Source organism: Suillus discolor (genome assembly GCF_016758755.1).
Source record: "Suillus discolor strain FC423 chromosome Unknown F5147scaffold_4, whole genome shotgun sequence".
Classification (NCBI taxonomy): domain Eukaryota; kingdom Fungi; phylum Basidiomycota; class Agaricomycetes; order Boletales; family Suillaceae; genus Suillus; species Suillus discolor.
Window position 1 is genome coordinate 152,318 of NW_024541251.1, and position 14,669 is coordinate 166,986.

Consider the following 14,669-nt stretch of genomic DNA (forward strand, 5'->3'; position numbering starts at 1 on the left):
AGTAAGCAGTAACCAGTTATATCTATAACTAGAAGATTTAGGAAGCAAGATTTACCCTGGTCGCAAGATGTCGGACGTGTTCCGTGGTAACGATTACTTTAAGCTTGGTCAGAGAAGACACGATTCCGGCCCACGCGTTCATAATAGGTGCTAAAGGACTGGGAAAGACAACGTAAAGGCGCATGAAAGTCTCGGGGTCGACCGGGTTGTGATTGGCCCAATTGAAGAGTCTTTCATTTTTGGCGGCAGCCTTGTCCTCACCACAATATGTTGTGAGATCGTCGGTGAGTCTCAAACGCTTGTTTTCGCAGTCGAACATGCATTTTTGAAAGAATTTTCTCTCGCTGTCGGTCATATTGCCCACGACAATCTGTCTGTCACTCATACGCGCTAGCCCGGGCCAAGACGCGTTTCGAAGGATGCGCCCCAGCTAAACTGAATATGGTTTCACATTCGTTATGTTATGTGCTTTTGGATAGGCATCTTTGCGAGAATTACGCCAGCGATATGGAGATTTAGCCTGATCTCGAATTTCTGTTATCATAAGTGAATTGAGCCATTGGGCTGTGCCGCATCAGTGCATCAGTGACCATCCATTTGGCTGATTCAGAGCATGGGAGCAAAATGATATCTGGAGTCTCACGCCCTGGCACTCCGGTAGACTTTTAATCTAGTTAATAATCCATTGAGGTTGCCCCATCTCTCCATCACAATCCATCATCCTCTCTTCTTCCTTAACCACATCCTTCAAAAACACACAATGTCGGCCCCAGTGTGCGTCCTACTCATCCATCATGACGATCATGCAGAATTAATATGCTGACCCCTCTCTCCCGTAGAGGTGATATCGGCCTCATCGGTCTCGCTGTCATGGTAAGATATCTTTGCATAGTAGCCGTTGCATAATGTGAATTTGGTACAAGGGTCAAAATCTGATCCTCAACATGAATGACAAAGGCTTTACTGTTGTTGCTTACAACCGTACTACCAGCAAAGTCGACGATTTCCTCGCCAACGAGGCAAAAGGTTATCTATGACCTCATACCCCTCATCCCTATCACTGACTCGAGCTCTCCCTATAGGCACCAAGGTCCAGGGCGCACACTCCATCCAGGAGCTCTGCGCTAAACTCAAGCGCCCTCGCAAGATCATCCTTCTGGTCAAGGCTGGTCCTGCTGTCGACAGCTTCATTCAGCAACTCGAGCCCTACTTGGAGGAGGGCGACATCGTCATCGATGGTGGCAACTCACACTACCCTGATTCCATCCGCCGCACCAAGGAGCTTGAGGCGAAGGGCCTCCTTTTCGTCGGCTCTGGTGTCTCTGGTGGTGAGGAGGGTGCTCGTCATGGTCCCTCCCTCATGCCTGGTGGTTCAAACGCTGCCTGGCCCGCCATCAAAGAGATCTTCCAGAAAACCGCCGCTCAGGTCAACGGTGAACCCTGCTGTGACTGGGTTGGAGAGACTGGTTCTGGTCACTACGTCAAGATGGTTCACAATGGTGATTATCATCATTTCCCCCCTGTAGTTTGTAGGACTAAGGCAATCATTCCAGGTATCGAATACGGTGACATGCAGCTGATCGCCGAAGCCTACGATATCCTCAAACGTGGCCTTGGTGTCCACGAGAGTGAGATAGCTGACATCTTCACAACGTGGAACAAGGGTGTCCTTGACTCCTTCCTCATTGAAATTACTGCCAACATTCTCAAATTCAACGACGACGACGGTGTACCCCTCGTCACCAAAATTCTTGACAAGGCTGGTCAGAAGGGTACCGGAAAATGGACGGCAATTGCTGCCCTAGACGCTGGCACTGCCGGTATGTCACTACTCATCCGAACTAAGTGCGATCTTTAACCGCGATCAACAGTCACGCTTATCGGTGAGGCTGTGTTCGCACGTTGCTTGTCTGCTATCAAGGACGAGCGCGTGCGCGCCAGCAAAGTTATCAATGGCCCCCAAAGGGATGCCTTCCGCGGCGACAAGCAACAGTTCATTGATGACCTTGAACAGGCATTGTATGCCTCCAAGATCATCTCTTACACACAGGGCTTCATGCTCATGAGGGAGACCGCCAAGGAGGTTGGTAACGCTTAAACAGTCGAAGTATTCACTCTAACCGGAAGTCTAGTTGAACTGGAACTTGAACTACGCTGGTATCGCTCGTATGTGGCGAGGCGGATGCATCATCAAGGTATGTGAACTCAACTATCCTGCTCTTGAGGCTTACATTTTTGTCACAGAGTGTGTTCCTTGGTGACATCACTTCCGCTTACGAGAAGAACAAGGACCTCGAGTCTCTACTCTTCGATGACTTCTTCAACAAGGGTTCGTATAAACAGTCATTGATTGGTAACATTCAATGACATTGTATGCAGCTGTCCACAAAGCACAACCCGGCTGGAGGCGTGTCATCGCTCAGGCTTGCCTCTGGGGCATTCCCACCCCCGCTTTCTCGACTGCCCTTGCTTTCTTCGATGGTTACAGGAGTGAAGTGGTTCCTGCCAACCTCCTCCAGGCTCAGGTACGCACACATGACGTCTGACCAAACAACATGCTCACCAACTGTCTAGCGTGATTACTTTGGTGCACACACCTTCCGTGTGGTGCCCGGTAAGGAGAACTCCCGCCTACCCAAGGGCGCTGACATCCGTAATTGCTCCATCTCTATCTGTCTGCATGTCTCTAACCATGTAACTCTCAGACATCAACTGGACTGGCCGTGGAGGCAATGTCTCTGCCAGCTCGTACTCCGCTTAAAGGGGATATGAAACACGTACGACCAACTTGTCTTGTCTCAATAGATTCTATTCTGCGTTTCCTCATCAATTTTGTATCCCAACTGTATTTCGGGTGCACTATTAAATAAGTATGATACGTATCATGTTGTGGGAGCATCAAAATAAATCAATTACTGCCCTTCTATAATTTTGGCGTGAGGAGTCTGAGGACCAGAAGCGGCCCGGATGAGTTGCACTGGCATCTAGTTTCAAAAGAGAACGGCCCATTCGATCGATACTCTCAGACTCTTCATGTGCGGCATCTTCTGCTCGCTTCACGTAGGATGCTGTGGCCATACCGGTAACATTGATGGCGAACCGAACAATACCGTTTATCACGAGTTGTCCGAGCGATTAAAAGTCGCCAATGCCGCTCGTGGTGTGTTTAATGCATCTCCGTTCGACGGCTAGGCTAACCGATCGAGGTACTACCCCACAGGTCCCGATGCACAAGGAACCCATCACGTCCGAGTCCAAAGGATATGCTCTGGTGAAGCACAGGCCCCATCTCCAAGCAATACATGCAGCCCGGCAATCGATCTCGAGTTCTTTGCTTCTGAGCTCCGGCTTCGAGGTGACGCACCCATAGTGCAGCCTCATCAACAGGATGGGGATGTCTTTTGCTGGAATGGCGAAGTTTTCGAGGGTTTGAATGCGAGTCGGAAGTCTTTACCTTCGTGGCCAGGGTTAATACCATTTTGACATAGGTCAATGCATCTGAAAATGATGGCGCAAAGCTCTTTCAAAGCATACACACACTCTCTACGATGGATGATCTCCCTTTCCTGTTGGGGAGGATCGAGGGACCGTGAGTTCTTTTCGTTGCGGGCACATCTTTCTCTGCTAAAGTTTAGTACACAATAGATATGCATTCGTCTATTACCATGTAGGCTGCGCTGGCAGTGTTCTAATGGATCGTCTAACATTGCCGCCCATAGGCCGAATCTCAAAAGTTATACTTTGCTCGAGACCCCCTTGGACGCCGATCTCTGCTCATTCACAAGCCTTCTGTGTTTAATCCATATTTCTTACTTGCATCCGTCTCTGTTGGAGATGATCAAGGATATGTCATGGAAGAACTACCCACTGAGGGGATATTTTGCCTTGATGTGGGACAACTATGTGAATCCAAAGAAGTAAATTAGCTCGCGCTAGACGTTCCATCCTAGTCCTGATCTATGTAGGTCACGCAACATTTTGACAGCAACTTGACATGTATTCCACGACAAATTGATCGGCGAAATCTGCCATTCGTGAGTACATTTGAGATGACATGTGCTTTTGATGATTTGACGACCTATTGTTAGGCAAAGCTTAATCGCGTGAACACCGCACTTCCTCCGGATGTACCACCGCTCGTGCCCTCACTGGACTCCGAAATATTACCGCGTGATCTGGCCATTGCAGTCGATCATCTTATCGATCACCTGGACAATAGTGTGATGCTTCGTGTTCGAAATATCCCGCGAAGAACGTCGTCGTCCGAAAAGGGGAGAGCGCAGGTCGCAGTCCTCTTTAGTGGTGGCATCGATTCAACCATGCTAGCCTTTCTTGCTCATAGGTACTTCGATGAGTCATGCTCTATTGTGGTGCTTGTTCTTATTTTGTATTCCTCTAGACATGTACCGCTGGATGAACCTATAGATCTGCTTAATGTGGCCTTCCAGAATCCGCGAAAGATTCAGGTTCAAACTGACGGTAACATAGGAGCTATTCCCAAGCGCGAGAAGAAGCGACAACTCAAAGCAGCGGAGATCAATGGAGTGCTCAAGGAATCCACTTCGTACATGGTTCCGGACCGTGTGACAGGCCTGCAGGAGGTCGAAGAGTTCAAGCGGATATGTCCCGGCAGGACATGGAATTTTGTGAGTATGAATTCTTCGACAGGAACGTTGCTCACTCCACTAGGTCGAGGTGGATGTTCCATACGAGGTCTGTTCCTACCCTTGGACTCAGATCGACGAGGCTTCTGATACATATCAAAATAGGAGTCTCAGGCCGCGCGGGCAGCTGTCGAAACCATCATGTTCCCTGGTCGAACAGTAATGGATCTTGTAAGGTTACCTTCCTAAGTTAGTCAAAGTTCTGACGTTATGTACCCCTAGAGTCTTGCTATGGCGCTTTACTTTGCCTCCAAAGGAGTAGGCCGACTCCGAATTTCGGAAGCGACTGATGATTATCAGCCATACACCAGTACAGCACGAGTCCTACTCAATGGCCTTGGGTCCGATGAGCTACTTGGTGGATACGGCCGTCACCGTACTGCATACGCAACTCGAGGCTGGCAGGGCGTCATCGACGAGGTAAGTCACATTTCCCTTCCACAGCTCACATCCTCATACTGTCATCCAGCTCCAGCTCGAACTCGACCGTATACCGACTCGCAACCTCGGACGAGACGACCGCGTGATTTCCTCACATGGCAAGGAAACGCGCCATCCATTCCTTTCGCTTACGGTTGTCTCTTTTCTCGCGGGACTCCCCGTGCATCTTAAGCTTGATCCGCGGCTGGAGCTTGGGCTCGGGGATAAAATGCTACTGCGGCTTGCTGCGCGAAAGGTGGGGCTTCTTGAGGCAAGCACGAGGAAGAAAAAGGCAATGCAATTTGGCAGTCATTCCGCTCGCATGGAGCCTGGCGAGGCAGAGAAGAGGGGGGATCTTATGATTAGGACTGTCTCAGAGCCGTAGATGGAATATACTTGCGCATCCTCGCATTGTTATCTACGATAAGCTTGGCTTAGACATCTTTAAGATCACACCCCGGTAACTTAAAACAACGGCTTGGCGTGTGTGGCCGTGTAATTCCAGACGTAGTGCTACAATATACATCCTAGCAAATACAACGATACATCTATAACAAGTCTGTGTTTCATGCAGTGTCGTGAATATTTCATGATGTGTTCTGGTAGATCGTAACGCTGGACACTTCCCAGTCTGTAGCCAATGAGCGATGTCGGATAGAAACATGGTCAAGATTCGGAACTTACAAGCTTGGCTGAACGAGCCACCACTAGCCTGAACGAATGCCGAGCATGTCGAGAAACCAGTCTGTTGTGCGCAGCTCACTGCTTGCCCAGGCACGCCTGTGCTGGTCCAAACGCCGCTTGCCCAGTCACCACTGCATGCCAATTACTATCAAGATACTTAGTTCTGTATGAATAGAAACCTACCAAAGCGTGGTATCGAAAATAGCGGAATGGGTATTGAAATATTGATATGGATTGCAATCCGTTGAGGGCCAGTAGGCCATAGGAGCGGACCAATTCTGAGGCTGTGGTGCTCCTGCAGAGATATCTGATGGTATTGATCCACGAGGGAAAAAGTATACTTTAATGCCGGAGTTGTCCCAGAGCACTGCACCCACCATTAGCTTATTTGAAGAAGACCATGGTAAAATACTCACTAGCATAAACACCGCCACCAATTCCATTGAACCCCGATCCAAACGAGACGCTCGAGTTAGAACGAATTCCACACCCCTGGTTACCAGTCTGAGCTGCTGAGCAATCAGTAGACGCAACCAATGTACCAGACATATTAAGCAAGGCACTGCCGGTGGAGGGTAATGTACATCCTGGGTTAGTGTGAATTGTTGCTTGATTGTTCGTGTAGTTGTTCACGCCCTCGATGATGTCGATCTCGCCTCCGGCTGGCCAATTAGGGCCATTGGTCCAAAAGGCTATTACCGATGTCAGAAAATCCGATAAAATAAAACACATTGCTACATACCAGGCCACGTTGCACATCCAGTAGGCATATGCACGGCGTCCATCACAACCAAGCCACCATCGAACGTGGCTTGAGTCGTAATTCGCACACTCTGCCGATTAGTCTGGACTTGTGGCGTTGTTTCAACACGCATCACGGCGTTCCCGTTCGAGTTAATCTCGATGAGGCCTGCGCTCTGAGCGGTGGTTTGATCTACATACTGAACATTCCCATTTGTCGGGTCTGCCGCAGTGAAGAAGCTCCAGCCGTTGAAGAATGTTTGCCCACTGTAACTATTTGTTGCCTTCCAAGATGATGATGCAACACTGGTACTTGACGGCGCAGCCGTTCCAGTGGAAGTCGCATTTCCGTTCATGTTTGGGGACGAAGATGAATTGCCAGACGAAGGCATGCTGACACCCTCCCCATCGGAGCCAACGCAGTAGATGTTCAGATTGGATGAGGAACTGGGCTGTGTGGTCAGGATGCCCCCGAACGCCACGCGGAGGTCGCGCGCGAGGCCAGCGCTGCGTTTGACGGCGGCCTTGTGGGCATGGGTGAGAACTAATGATTTCCCTTGCACCAGGGGCACAGGGGCGAGTGCAAGAGCAATGAGCAGAAGGAAAGTGTACATTGGGAGTCGTGATTCGTGAGGGCGGTAATTAGATGGGGGTGTGGGGGTCTAGTGGACAGATGAACGTGCTCTGCGATTAAAAGAGCTCACAAATGATCGAAGCACCGGGCCACGATCTAGAGCGTGAGCAGCGAAGAAACTTATTGAGCCTAATGGTCCAATAATAAGTAGAGAGAAATGGAAAGAGTTAGAGTGCGGAGAGACTTTAGTTTTAATACAAGCACACCTTATCAAGCGAGCTACACGCGATAAACCCGTTCTGCTTATTTGAATTCGAAAATGAGTCTGCCTCACTCGGAACTGCCTCGGCCTTTTAAAAACACGAGGCCGGTCAGGCGCTTTGAAACGTTAAGGGTCCTACGAGTCTAAGGAACGGTTCAACCGTACGCTGGCGCAAGTCTATAAGGAAGAGAGATTAAAAGCAACAGAAGAAAACTTGGAGATTTGAAGGCAGCAACCATTGTCATTGTGGTTTTTGTGGCTACGGCACAAGGATGAGAATTATGATCACAGCGTCGTGGAACAATGGTGAGATTTAAATTTGGTAATTCATTTACTCCATTAGGAAATTACTTGCATACCTAATTCCGGGGACCTGACCAGGTGATACGCAGCAGTAAAGTCTATTCGTCACAAGCATCCAGTCGTAATCATCACCGTTCAACCAACACGAGTCATCGGAAACCGTTAAAAAAAGAAAACTCATCAGCCACGAGACAAAAACTAAAACTAAAAACATAAGTATACGATTAAGAAAAGAAGATGCACAGCAAGGCAAAGGATGTACAACGGAAAGGCCAAGCACAGACCGTGAACGAAGGATATATACCGTTCTTACTAGCCACCCTAGCTAGTGGTGCGAACCAGACGAGAACGCCTCCCGCACGCTCCTTCTGAGTTCCTCATCCCTGGCACTGCTAACAGAAGACCCCGCCATATGAGACCCAGCTACGCTTCGCGGAAGTCCTCCATCGACATCCCCGTCAACAAACTCTAGAATCCGCCGTGCAAGCAGTTGGATCTCCCCCTGACCATCGCCAGCATCGGTATCTGCGTATGATTGTGACTGTGACCGGTGTGAGCGAGGCGTGCCAGCAGAAGACGTCGCCGATGGTGTACGTGACAATGCGAGCTGCCTGATCGAGGGGTTCAAAAGGCCAGAAAGGCGGATATTGCTGACCAATTGAGGATCTCCCGATTCCAGTAGCTGCACGATCGTCCAGACCGCAATGTGCTGGAAGGTGGCGTCTACGCTCGTCAAGAAATTGTAAAGGTATCGGTGCATGCCGCCATCAGGCTTCTCCCATACGTCGTTAAATGCAGAGTAGTCATCAGATGCAGTTCGGCCATCTGGAAAAAGGTCAATTCCCGGAAAAATCAAACCTAGCTAAACCCACCTTTCGATGATAGATTACCAAGGGCGGCAGCACTGTTGCCCTGGACTTCTGAGCTAGGTGAATTCGTCAACGGAATCAGTACTTCACAGATACCCATCTCAAGCAATTGGCCCTTGAGCTCATCTGTCGAACCCGTCAGTAGAGACTATCACAGAACGCATGTAACTGACCGCTCAGGGCTAACACGGCGACACAGGCAGTCATTTCGCTCTGCACATTCATTGGCACTTCTAGCACGAGTTCTTTAATGCTCTGCACCGCGCCTGCTTTCACAATCGCCGTCTTATTCTTCTCCGAGCTAGCAGCAAGATTACGCAGTGTGGAAATGGCGTGGCATTGAACCTCCTCGTTGTCTTTAAATGACAGAAGGTTAATGAGCGGTTGCAAGAACCCGGACTCGATGATAGGGGACTCGTTCTGTGGGTGAATGGAGACGTTACGGACACAGGCAGCAGAAGATAGGATGAGTGGGAGGTAAGTAGACTGGAGCAGTCGGAGAAGTGAAGTAAGACCGTCAGCTTTGACGATTTCTAGTTGGTATTTCTCTGCGGAACCAATGTTAAACAGAAGAAACGTCAAAGAGAAAACAAGTACCGTCACTAGCCAAATTCCGTAGAGCAAGGGCAGCTTGACACTGAACCTTTAAACTCGGGCTATCCATAAGGGCTACCAAGCTCGTAACGAGCTTTGATTCGTTCTGTGCTAGTTTCTTTCTATTTGCTCCATCGACGGCAATGTTGCTCAATGCGGTCGTGCAATAGTACTGGACATCTGTGTCCATCGAATTCAACAAGCTCACCAGCACGGGGATGGCACCGGCGTTTACAAGCTGCTGTCGATTCTCATCTATAAATGTTCTTTCAATAATAAGTTCTCCGATGGGAACTGTTACGTACCTGAGTGGGTCATGTTTAGTAGGGCCCCAGTAGCGTTTCTTTGAACGCGCATATCCTTGGACCGTGCTAAGCGAGTAAGCGGAACAAGTGCGCCTGACTTAGCGATCTTCGTCTTGTTGTCATCTTAGGGTGTCAAACGTTCAAGTGACAGAAGCCAATCAGAAACGACACGCAAGTGATTAGAAGCAGGTCAATCATCGATAATCACCATCGATATGGGCTAGACTTACCATGCGTTGCAAGGTTTGTGACACAGCCTACCGCGTTACACTGCACCTCGACATTTGGGCTCAACATCTGGCGAATGAGTGGCTCCAGGCCTCCAAGTTTCACGATGAGGAGCTTGTTATCAGCTGTACAAGTGACATCATTAATGTCACGATTGGGAGCATGCATGAGCGTGGTGTAACGTACTGTTAACGGCCAAGTTTCCAAGGGCAGCGCTAGCAGCACGCTGCACCTCCGTGTCCTGGCTGCTCAGGAGGAAAAGAATTGGGTCGAGCGTATCCCGCCCCACGGGGCGCACTTCCTTCTCAGTGATTTCGGCGAATGCAAGTGCAGCACTGCGCTGCAAGTCGACATTATCGGAAAAAGAGAGGGTCGTCAATGCGGTGAGTGGGGAGCCCTGGAAAAAGTTGGTGGTGGTGCGGTCTATGTGCTCACGTGAACCAAAGTTAGCTTTGCCTATGTTGAATACATACTCTCTAGATATTGGAGAAGGTCTGCGACTGCCTCTCGTTCATTCTCGAGAAGAAGAGGCTCATACTGCTGAGATCTCCTGGAACGGACTTGTAGAAATTTATGAGGGGGATTCAAGTCTATATTAGAGTTGGCAAGACTTACAACAGGATTCACAACAACTGCTGACAGCACCCATAGCTCTGTACGAGCAAAAAGTATACAAAGGGGCCAAGAAAGACCAGAGGAACAGAAAAAGGGGAAGAGGATAGGAAAAGGTGTATAAAGGAAAATTAAAGGTATGCCAACGAAAGGCAAGCAACTGGTCTGCGTTTCAAACATCTCGTGGGTAACTGCGGTAATCGCCGCCCTGTCACACTCATGTCACACTCTTTGCACGGTGCTTCATCGCCGTCAACCCTGTGCTTCAGACTTCTTCAGTTCTCTTTAACGGAATAATTCGCGTCACGAACGGATAGCTCGTCTATAGCTGGACCGCAACCGACTGCGCATACTGACTGCTGGTAATGTTCTATGTGTGCCAGGCTCGGTCGCCAAATGTTGAGGGACGACAGACGTACAAGATTATTTTTAAGGTGGAATTTTCGGCTGACCATCGAGGCATAATCATTTCTACATGTAAGTCCATCGCCAAGATATGCCATCCGTGATAATTATGTGGTCTCGACGTCACTTGGACTGTGTTTGCCAATGAATTTCCGCATCTTCTTGGTTACCGTCTCCCGATGGTCAGTTGAATTGACCGATACGGGCAGAGACCTTGGATTGTCATAGTCCCGAGAACCACTGTAACCATAGAACGCTTCCTGCAAGGGGCGCTCAGACCTAGATATTGAGGTGGGGGTATCACGCCTTCACCATCGAAGGCCTCATTGCGTTTTCCGAGGATAAATTCACGGAGAGATATCGTACTAATTGTCGGAGCTAGATCGCTGCTCCTGCCCGGTCTCATTGAAATGCTTATAATGTCTTATTAACTGGAGATTGTGGTGGTGAATCCCGTCGCCGATTTCACGCGGTAAGTTTTCGTTTCCCTTGTGAGATATTATTGCGATATGGCTATGAACCTTGTCTTAAATCTCGATGGCAGCAAATTATCCACACATGGCGGATGAATAGATTATGTCCCATGGATTATTTACTCTGCCCTATCATACTCGTTCCTTAAAATACAAAGTGAATTCCTCAGGGGAAGTAGTGTATTAACACAAGGACTACCTTCCTTTTCAAGAAATGATGCGTGACTGTGATCCTGTCACGCTCTATACCGAACTTCGAGTCATGCAGTGTGTAATTGCAGATATCCTAAACTCTCCATGGCCGAGCCATCCTGGCAAGAGCTCCTCCGCCTCAGACTATCAGAGCGAAACGCAAAACAAAACGCTTTCGCATCCATAATCGAGCAATGTACGCTCCATTCAACAATCCATAAGACTCCGCTGATCCCCCAATTCAGACCGCAGACTCGCTCAACAAACCAAGCTTCTCAAAGAGCGTAATGCATCTCTCCTCAAAGCAGTCGGCTCGGTTCGCGCAAACCCAAGTAGCTCGACAGTCCATGTACCTGGAACAGCATCAAGCGAAGAGTAAGTTCAGCCATCTCATCCAATGCACACACGTCGATCTCATGTTCTCTGGAACAGCAATCCCGTACGCGCAGCGTACATGGCCTCGCTCGAGTCCCAAATTTCGTCTCTCCGCGATGAGCTCGCGACCGTGTACAAGACACAAGGCCAGAATGCTCAGCGCCTGCTAGCCATGAACGAAACCCTTCGCGAAAAGGAAGAAGCATCGCGCATCGAGACTGAGAACCTCCGCAAAGCCCGCGAAGAGGTCGCGCATCTACGCAGGAAGGTTGATCAGCATGCTGAGCTCATGGCTGAGAAAGATCGTACTGCACAGGTGCGCTTATATATATCCCTTTTTCTGATCAGCCCTGATCTTGTGCATAGATCCTCCATGATGAGATTAACACGCTTCAGCTTGAACTCGGCCAGATCGATGAACGGAATCAGACGCTAACGAGGGATAATGCCAAACTCCTTCAACGCTGGCTAGATGATAAGCAGGCACAAGCAAACAAGATGAACGAGGCAAACGATTTCTATGAGGATATGCGTTCGCGGCATCAGGCTGTACTCAACTGGCGTGATGGTGGAGATGGAAAACCAGCATCAGGCAATGGCACTTCGCTGTCGGGAAACGGGGTGAAGGAGGGGGAGATAGTGGAGGAGACATTGACGGATGGCACAAAATTGCAGGGGGAGACGAGCTTGGATCAGACTCCGAATGGTTGATGGTGGACGATCAGTAGACCCTACTTCATGCACATACTACCCTTATAATCACATACCCTTTCTGACTCATGGAACATCAGGATGAACAAATGATTCATCTTAATCGAACTGTTCAGGTAAGTGGGTTGACTTTGCTATCAAAAAAAACCTATTGCACCGTCGAGTAGACGTAGTTTAATGAGAAGCCGCACATCTACCGAGGATATATACACAAACAACAACCAACGACGGAAATAAGTGAGGAAGAAAAAGAACAAGAGACAGATGAAATACTTCATTAGCAAGAGACGCAGGAAGGAGATGAATAATTGGAATCAGTTAATAACAAAATGATGAGGCGAAAAACAAGGATAATACTGTTTGTTCTTGGATGAAGTCACCATACAAAAGCACATCTTTCACAATTTTGGATTCGGGTCGTGAGACGAGAAAAAAACACTTTGGCTTGAATGGACGATGTTCGCAGGCTACATTCGAGAGGCACGAGCACGTTATCGATGATGAATGGGAAGAATAAAATATGGAGCAAACAAGGATTCTTTAAGCACCCTGGCCCTCGGCGCCTTGTCCTTGCTGACCGTAATATCCTGGAATATGAATCGTTGGGTAAGAGATGGTTGGTATGTGTGAAAAGAAGACACTCACCACCCCAGTAATTAGCATAGTAGCTAGCAGCAGCATCGCCAGTGGGCCATTGAGCGCCAGCACCTGCACCACCAGCACCAACAGCAGAGGGGTCCGCACCGCCCGCTCCTGCACCGCCAAGGCCAGAACCGACGGCACCAGGAGTAGGCTGAGGCATGCCAGGCGTCGGCGACCCACCAGCACCACCTTGGTTAGGGAAACCACCGTATCCGCCAAACCCATACTGGCCATAAGTAGTAGGCTGCGGTATCCCATACATGGGCTGTCATAAGACCAGTGAGCCTGCTAAGGAATATTTTTACAAGTGAGAATACTCACCATGTTTCCATAAGGAGCTGCTGGAGTCGTCGGGCTGAGCGGCGCTCCGGGCTGCGCAGGAGTCCCATCAGCCCGGTCCTTGCCCCAACTGCACTTGATGGGACGGCCGTGGACCATCTGTCCTTGCAGCTGCACGATAGCCATGGCAGCGTGCTCGTGCGTATCGAGCTTGACGAATGCAAATCCGCGATCTGCCTGCATGCGAATCTCCGAGAGGTACCCGATAGATTGGAACAGTGGGATGAGATCTGCTTGGGTGCAGTACGGGACGAGGTTTCCGACGTAGACGGTGGAGTTATACGAAGGAGTCTGTTGAACGACGGATTCATAAGAGAGGGGCCCACCCTGGAAGTTAATGGGGGCGGGTGCGGTGCCGACGCTGCCTCCGGGGCGTGGAGGAGCAGGCAGCCCTCCTTGAGTTTTCTGATTTGCCCAGTTGACACGGATAGCACGCGAGCCAAGCCATTCACCATTCATAGTCGCGATGGCCTGCTCTGCATCAGTCTTATCCCTGAACGCAAGGAAACCATAACCGCGAGATTTTCCCGAGTTCATGTCCCACATCACGCGAGCGTCGGACATTGTGCAGAACGCGTTGAAAGCCTTGCCGAGGACCTCATCGTTGACTTCTGGGCTGAGGTCACCGACGAAAACGTGATAGTGACCGGTGGTGTCCTCCTTGTTTTGCTGGCCTTGATAGGCCCAATTAACGCGAATCTCAGTGTCGAAGATCTTGCGTCCGTTAAGGGTTTGAAGGGCAGTTTCAGCTGCGCGCATGTCGATGTACTCGACGAAACCGTAGTTGAGACCACCATGCTGGTAGTTGCGGTCAGGGATGATTTTGACGTGTTGAACTGCACCGGCAACGGCAAAGATCTCTGTGAGCATGTACTCGGTTACTCTTGGACTAAGATTCCCAACGTAAAGATGGGCCCTCCGCTGCCATGCATGAGACCATATCTATGGGCTTGGGGATTGTTACTCACTGGTGCCTCCGCATGGCCACCCATACCACCCATTGGATTCATGATTTAATATGGATAGTGAATGAGAATGAGAGGCTATAAGTTTGAGTGAGCTGGGCTAGAGATTGATGAGGAAATGAAAAGACGCACAGGAGAATTGATTACTGAAATCAGAGAAGGATTGTCCGTCGAGAATAGACAGAAAAATGAAAAACACGAGAAGAGAGAGAGAAAGAGACAAAGAAAAAGAGAACAAGAGAGACTTTGAACGACGTTGGCCTCTTCGCACTTCGTCGTCGACTACTAAGATCTTTACTACAATCCCATTT

At 49.4% G+C, this 14,669-nt stretch overlaps 6 protein-coding genes across 6 annotated transcripts; 3 read left to right on the top strand and 3 right to left on the bottom strand.

Moving 5' to 3' along the window:
* Window positions 1-634: 634 nt before the first annotated feature.
* Window positions 635-2,929, top strand: F5147DRAFT_668790 (6-phosphogluconate dehydrogenase). The gene is made up of 11 exons (XM_041435392.1): window positions 635-774; window positions 840-873; window positions 924-1,026; window positions 1,083-1,499; window positions 1,554-1,820; window positions 1,872-2,083; window positions 2,133-2,195; window positions 2,245-2,329; window positions 2,380-2,525; window positions 2,575-2,653; window positions 2,706-2,929. Exons 1-11 carry the CDS (start codon window positions 761-763, stop codon window positions 2,759-2,761), a joined length of 1,476 nt encoding a protein of 491 aa, XP_041298338.1. The 5' UTR covers window positions 635-760; the 3' UTR covers window positions 2,762-2,929.
* F5147DRAFT_668795 (asparagine synthase-domain-containing protein) lies at window positions 2,926-5,563 on the top strand. Its single transcript, XM_041435393.1, has 12 exons — window positions 2,926-3,160; window positions 3,221-3,435; window positions 3,489-3,589; window positions 3,646-3,667; window positions 3,720-3,917; window positions 3,966-4,034; window positions 4,089-4,342; window positions 4,400-4,646; window positions 4,690-4,713; window positions 4,770-4,835; window positions 4,887-5,084; window positions 5,134-5,563. The coding sequence occupies exons 1-12, from the start codon at window positions 3,034-3,036 to the stop codon at window positions 5,467-5,469; spliced, it is 1,857 nt and encodes a 618-aa protein (XP_041298339.1). The 5' UTR covers window positions 2,926-3,033; the 3' UTR covers window positions 5,470-5,563.
* Window positions 5,564-7,613, bottom strand: F5147DRAFT_668803 (glycoside hydrolase family 16 protein). Its single transcript, XM_041435394.1, has 6 exons — window positions 7,350-7,613; window positions 6,511-7,272; window positions 6,185-6,460; window positions 5,952-6,135; window positions 5,769-5,899; window positions 5,564-5,715 (listed from the first exon to the last, which is right to left on the bottom strand). The coding sequence occupies exons 2-6, from the start codon at window positions 7,121-7,123 to the stop codon at window positions 5,672-5,674; spliced, it is 1,248 nt and encodes a 415-aa protein (XP_041298340.1). The 5' UTR covers window positions 7,124-7,272; window positions 7,350-7,613; the 3' UTR covers window positions 5,564-5,671.
* Window positions 7,614-7,641: 28 nt separating this feature from the next.
* F5147DRAFT_668804 (vacuolar protein 8) lies at window positions 7,642-10,417 on the bottom strand. Its single transcript, XM_041435395.1, has 9 exons — window positions 10,260-10,417; window positions 10,118-10,204; window positions 9,831-10,067; window positions 9,647-9,769; window positions 9,417-9,539; window positions 9,115-9,366; window positions 8,691-9,065; window positions 8,521-8,643; window positions 7,642-8,473 (listed from the first exon to the last, which is right to left on the bottom strand). The coding sequence occupies exons 1-9, from the start codon at window positions 10,291-10,293 to the stop codon at window positions 7,974-7,976; spliced, it is 1,854 nt and encodes a 617-aa protein (XP_041298341.1). The 5' UTR covers window positions 10,294-10,417; the 3' UTR covers window positions 7,642-7,973.
* Window positions 10,418-11,419: 1,002 nt separating this feature from the next.
* On the top strand, window positions 11,420-12,481 carry F5147DRAFT_757552 (ATG16-domain-containing protein). The gene is made up of 4 exons (XM_041440379.1): window positions 11,420-11,522; window positions 11,572-11,701; window positions 11,759-12,017; window positions 12,068-12,481. Exons 1-4 carry the CDS (start codon window positions 11,432-11,434, stop codon window positions 12,410-12,412), a joined length of 825 nt encoding a protein of 274 aa, XP_041298342.1. The 5' UTR covers window positions 11,420-11,431; the 3' UTR covers window positions 12,413-12,481.
* Window positions 12,482-12,496: 15 nt separating this feature from the next.
* On the bottom strand, window positions 12,497-14,654 carry F5147DRAFT_249708 (uncharacterized protein). The gene is made up of 5 exons (XM_041428832.1): window positions 14,491-14,654; window positions 14,362-14,436; window positions 13,376-14,314; window positions 13,058-13,319; window positions 12,497-12,999 (listed from the first exon to the last, which is right to left on the bottom strand). The coding sequence occupies exons 2-5, from the start codon at window positions 14,401-14,403 to the stop codon at window positions 12,953-12,955; spliced, it is 1,290 nt and encodes a 429-aa protein (XP_041298343.1). The 5' UTR covers window positions 14,404-14,436; window positions 14,491-14,654; the 3' UTR covers window positions 12,497-12,952.
* Between the last annotated feature and the right edge of the window lie 15 nt (window positions 14,655-14,669).

Coding starts and splice junctions, on each gene's coding strand:
- F5147DRAFT_668803 (XM_041435394.1), bottom strand. CDS start 7,123: ATGTACACTTTCCTTCTGCTCATTGCTCTTGCACTCGCCCCTGTGCCC. Junction 6,461..6,510: donor TGGATGTGCAACGTGGCCTG/GTATGTAGCAAT, acceptor CATCGGTAATAG/CCTTTTGGACCAATGGCCCT. Junction 5,900..5,951: donor ATTTTCGATACCACGCTTTG/GTAGGTTTCTAT, acceptor ATTGGCATGCAG/TGGTGACTGGGCAAGCGGCG.
- F5147DRAFT_668804 (XM_041435395.1), bottom strand. CDS start 10,293: ATGGGTGCTGTCAGCAGTTGTTGTGAATCCTGTT. Junction 9,066..9,114: donor ACGGAATTTGGCTAGTGACG/GTACTTGTTTTC, acceptor TTGGTTCCGCAG/AGAAATACCAACTAGAAATC. Junction 8,644..8,690: donor CGCCGTGTTAGCCCTGAGCG/GTCAGTTACATG, acceptor CGGGTTCGACAG/ATGAGCTCAAGGGCCAATTG.
- F5147DRAFT_668795 (XM_041435393.1), top strand. CDS start 3,034: ATGTGCGGCATCTTCTGCTCGCTTCACGTAGGATGCTGTGGCCATACC. Junction 3,161..3,220: donor AGTCGCCAATGCCGCTCGTG/GTGTGTTTAATG, acceptor ACTACCCCACAG/GTCCCGATGCACAAGGAACC. Junction 4,343..4,399: donor CTAGCCTTTCTTGCTCATAG/GTACTTCGATGA, acceptor GTATTCCTCTAG/ACATGTACCGCTGGATGAAC.
- F5147DRAFT_668790 (XM_041435392.1), top strand. Junction 1,027..1,082: donor CCTCGCCAACGAGGCAAAAG/GTTATCTATGAC, acceptor CTCTCCCTATAG/GCACCAAGGTCCAGGGCGCA. Junction 2,526..2,574: donor CCAACCTCCTCCAGGCTCAG/GTACGCACACAT, acceptor CCAACTGTCTAG/CGTGATTACTTTGGTGCACA.
- F5147DRAFT_757552 (XM_041440379.1), top strand. CDS start 11,432: ATGGCCGAGCCATCCTGGCAAGAGCTCCTCCGCCTCAGACTATCAGAG. Junction 11,523..11,571: donor CGCATCCATAATCGAGCAAT/GTACGCTCCATT, acceptor CCCCCAATTCAG/ACCGCAGACTCGCTCAACAA. Junction 11,702..11,758: donor GGAACAGCATCAAGCGAAGA/GTAAGTTCAGCC, acceptor TCTCTGGAACAG/CAATCCCGTACGCGCAGCGT.
- F5147DRAFT_249708 (XM_041428832.1), bottom strand. CDS start 14,403: ATGAATCCAATGGGTGGTATGGGTGGCCATGCGGAGGCACCA. Junction 14,315..14,361: donor GTGGCCATGCGGAGGCACCA/GTGAGTAACAAT, acceptor CATGCATGGCAG/CGGAGGGCCCATCTTTACGT. Junction 13,000..13,057: donor CTATGCTAATTACTGGGGTG/GTGAGTGTCTTC, acceptor TTCATATTCCAG/GATATTACGGTCAGCAAGGA.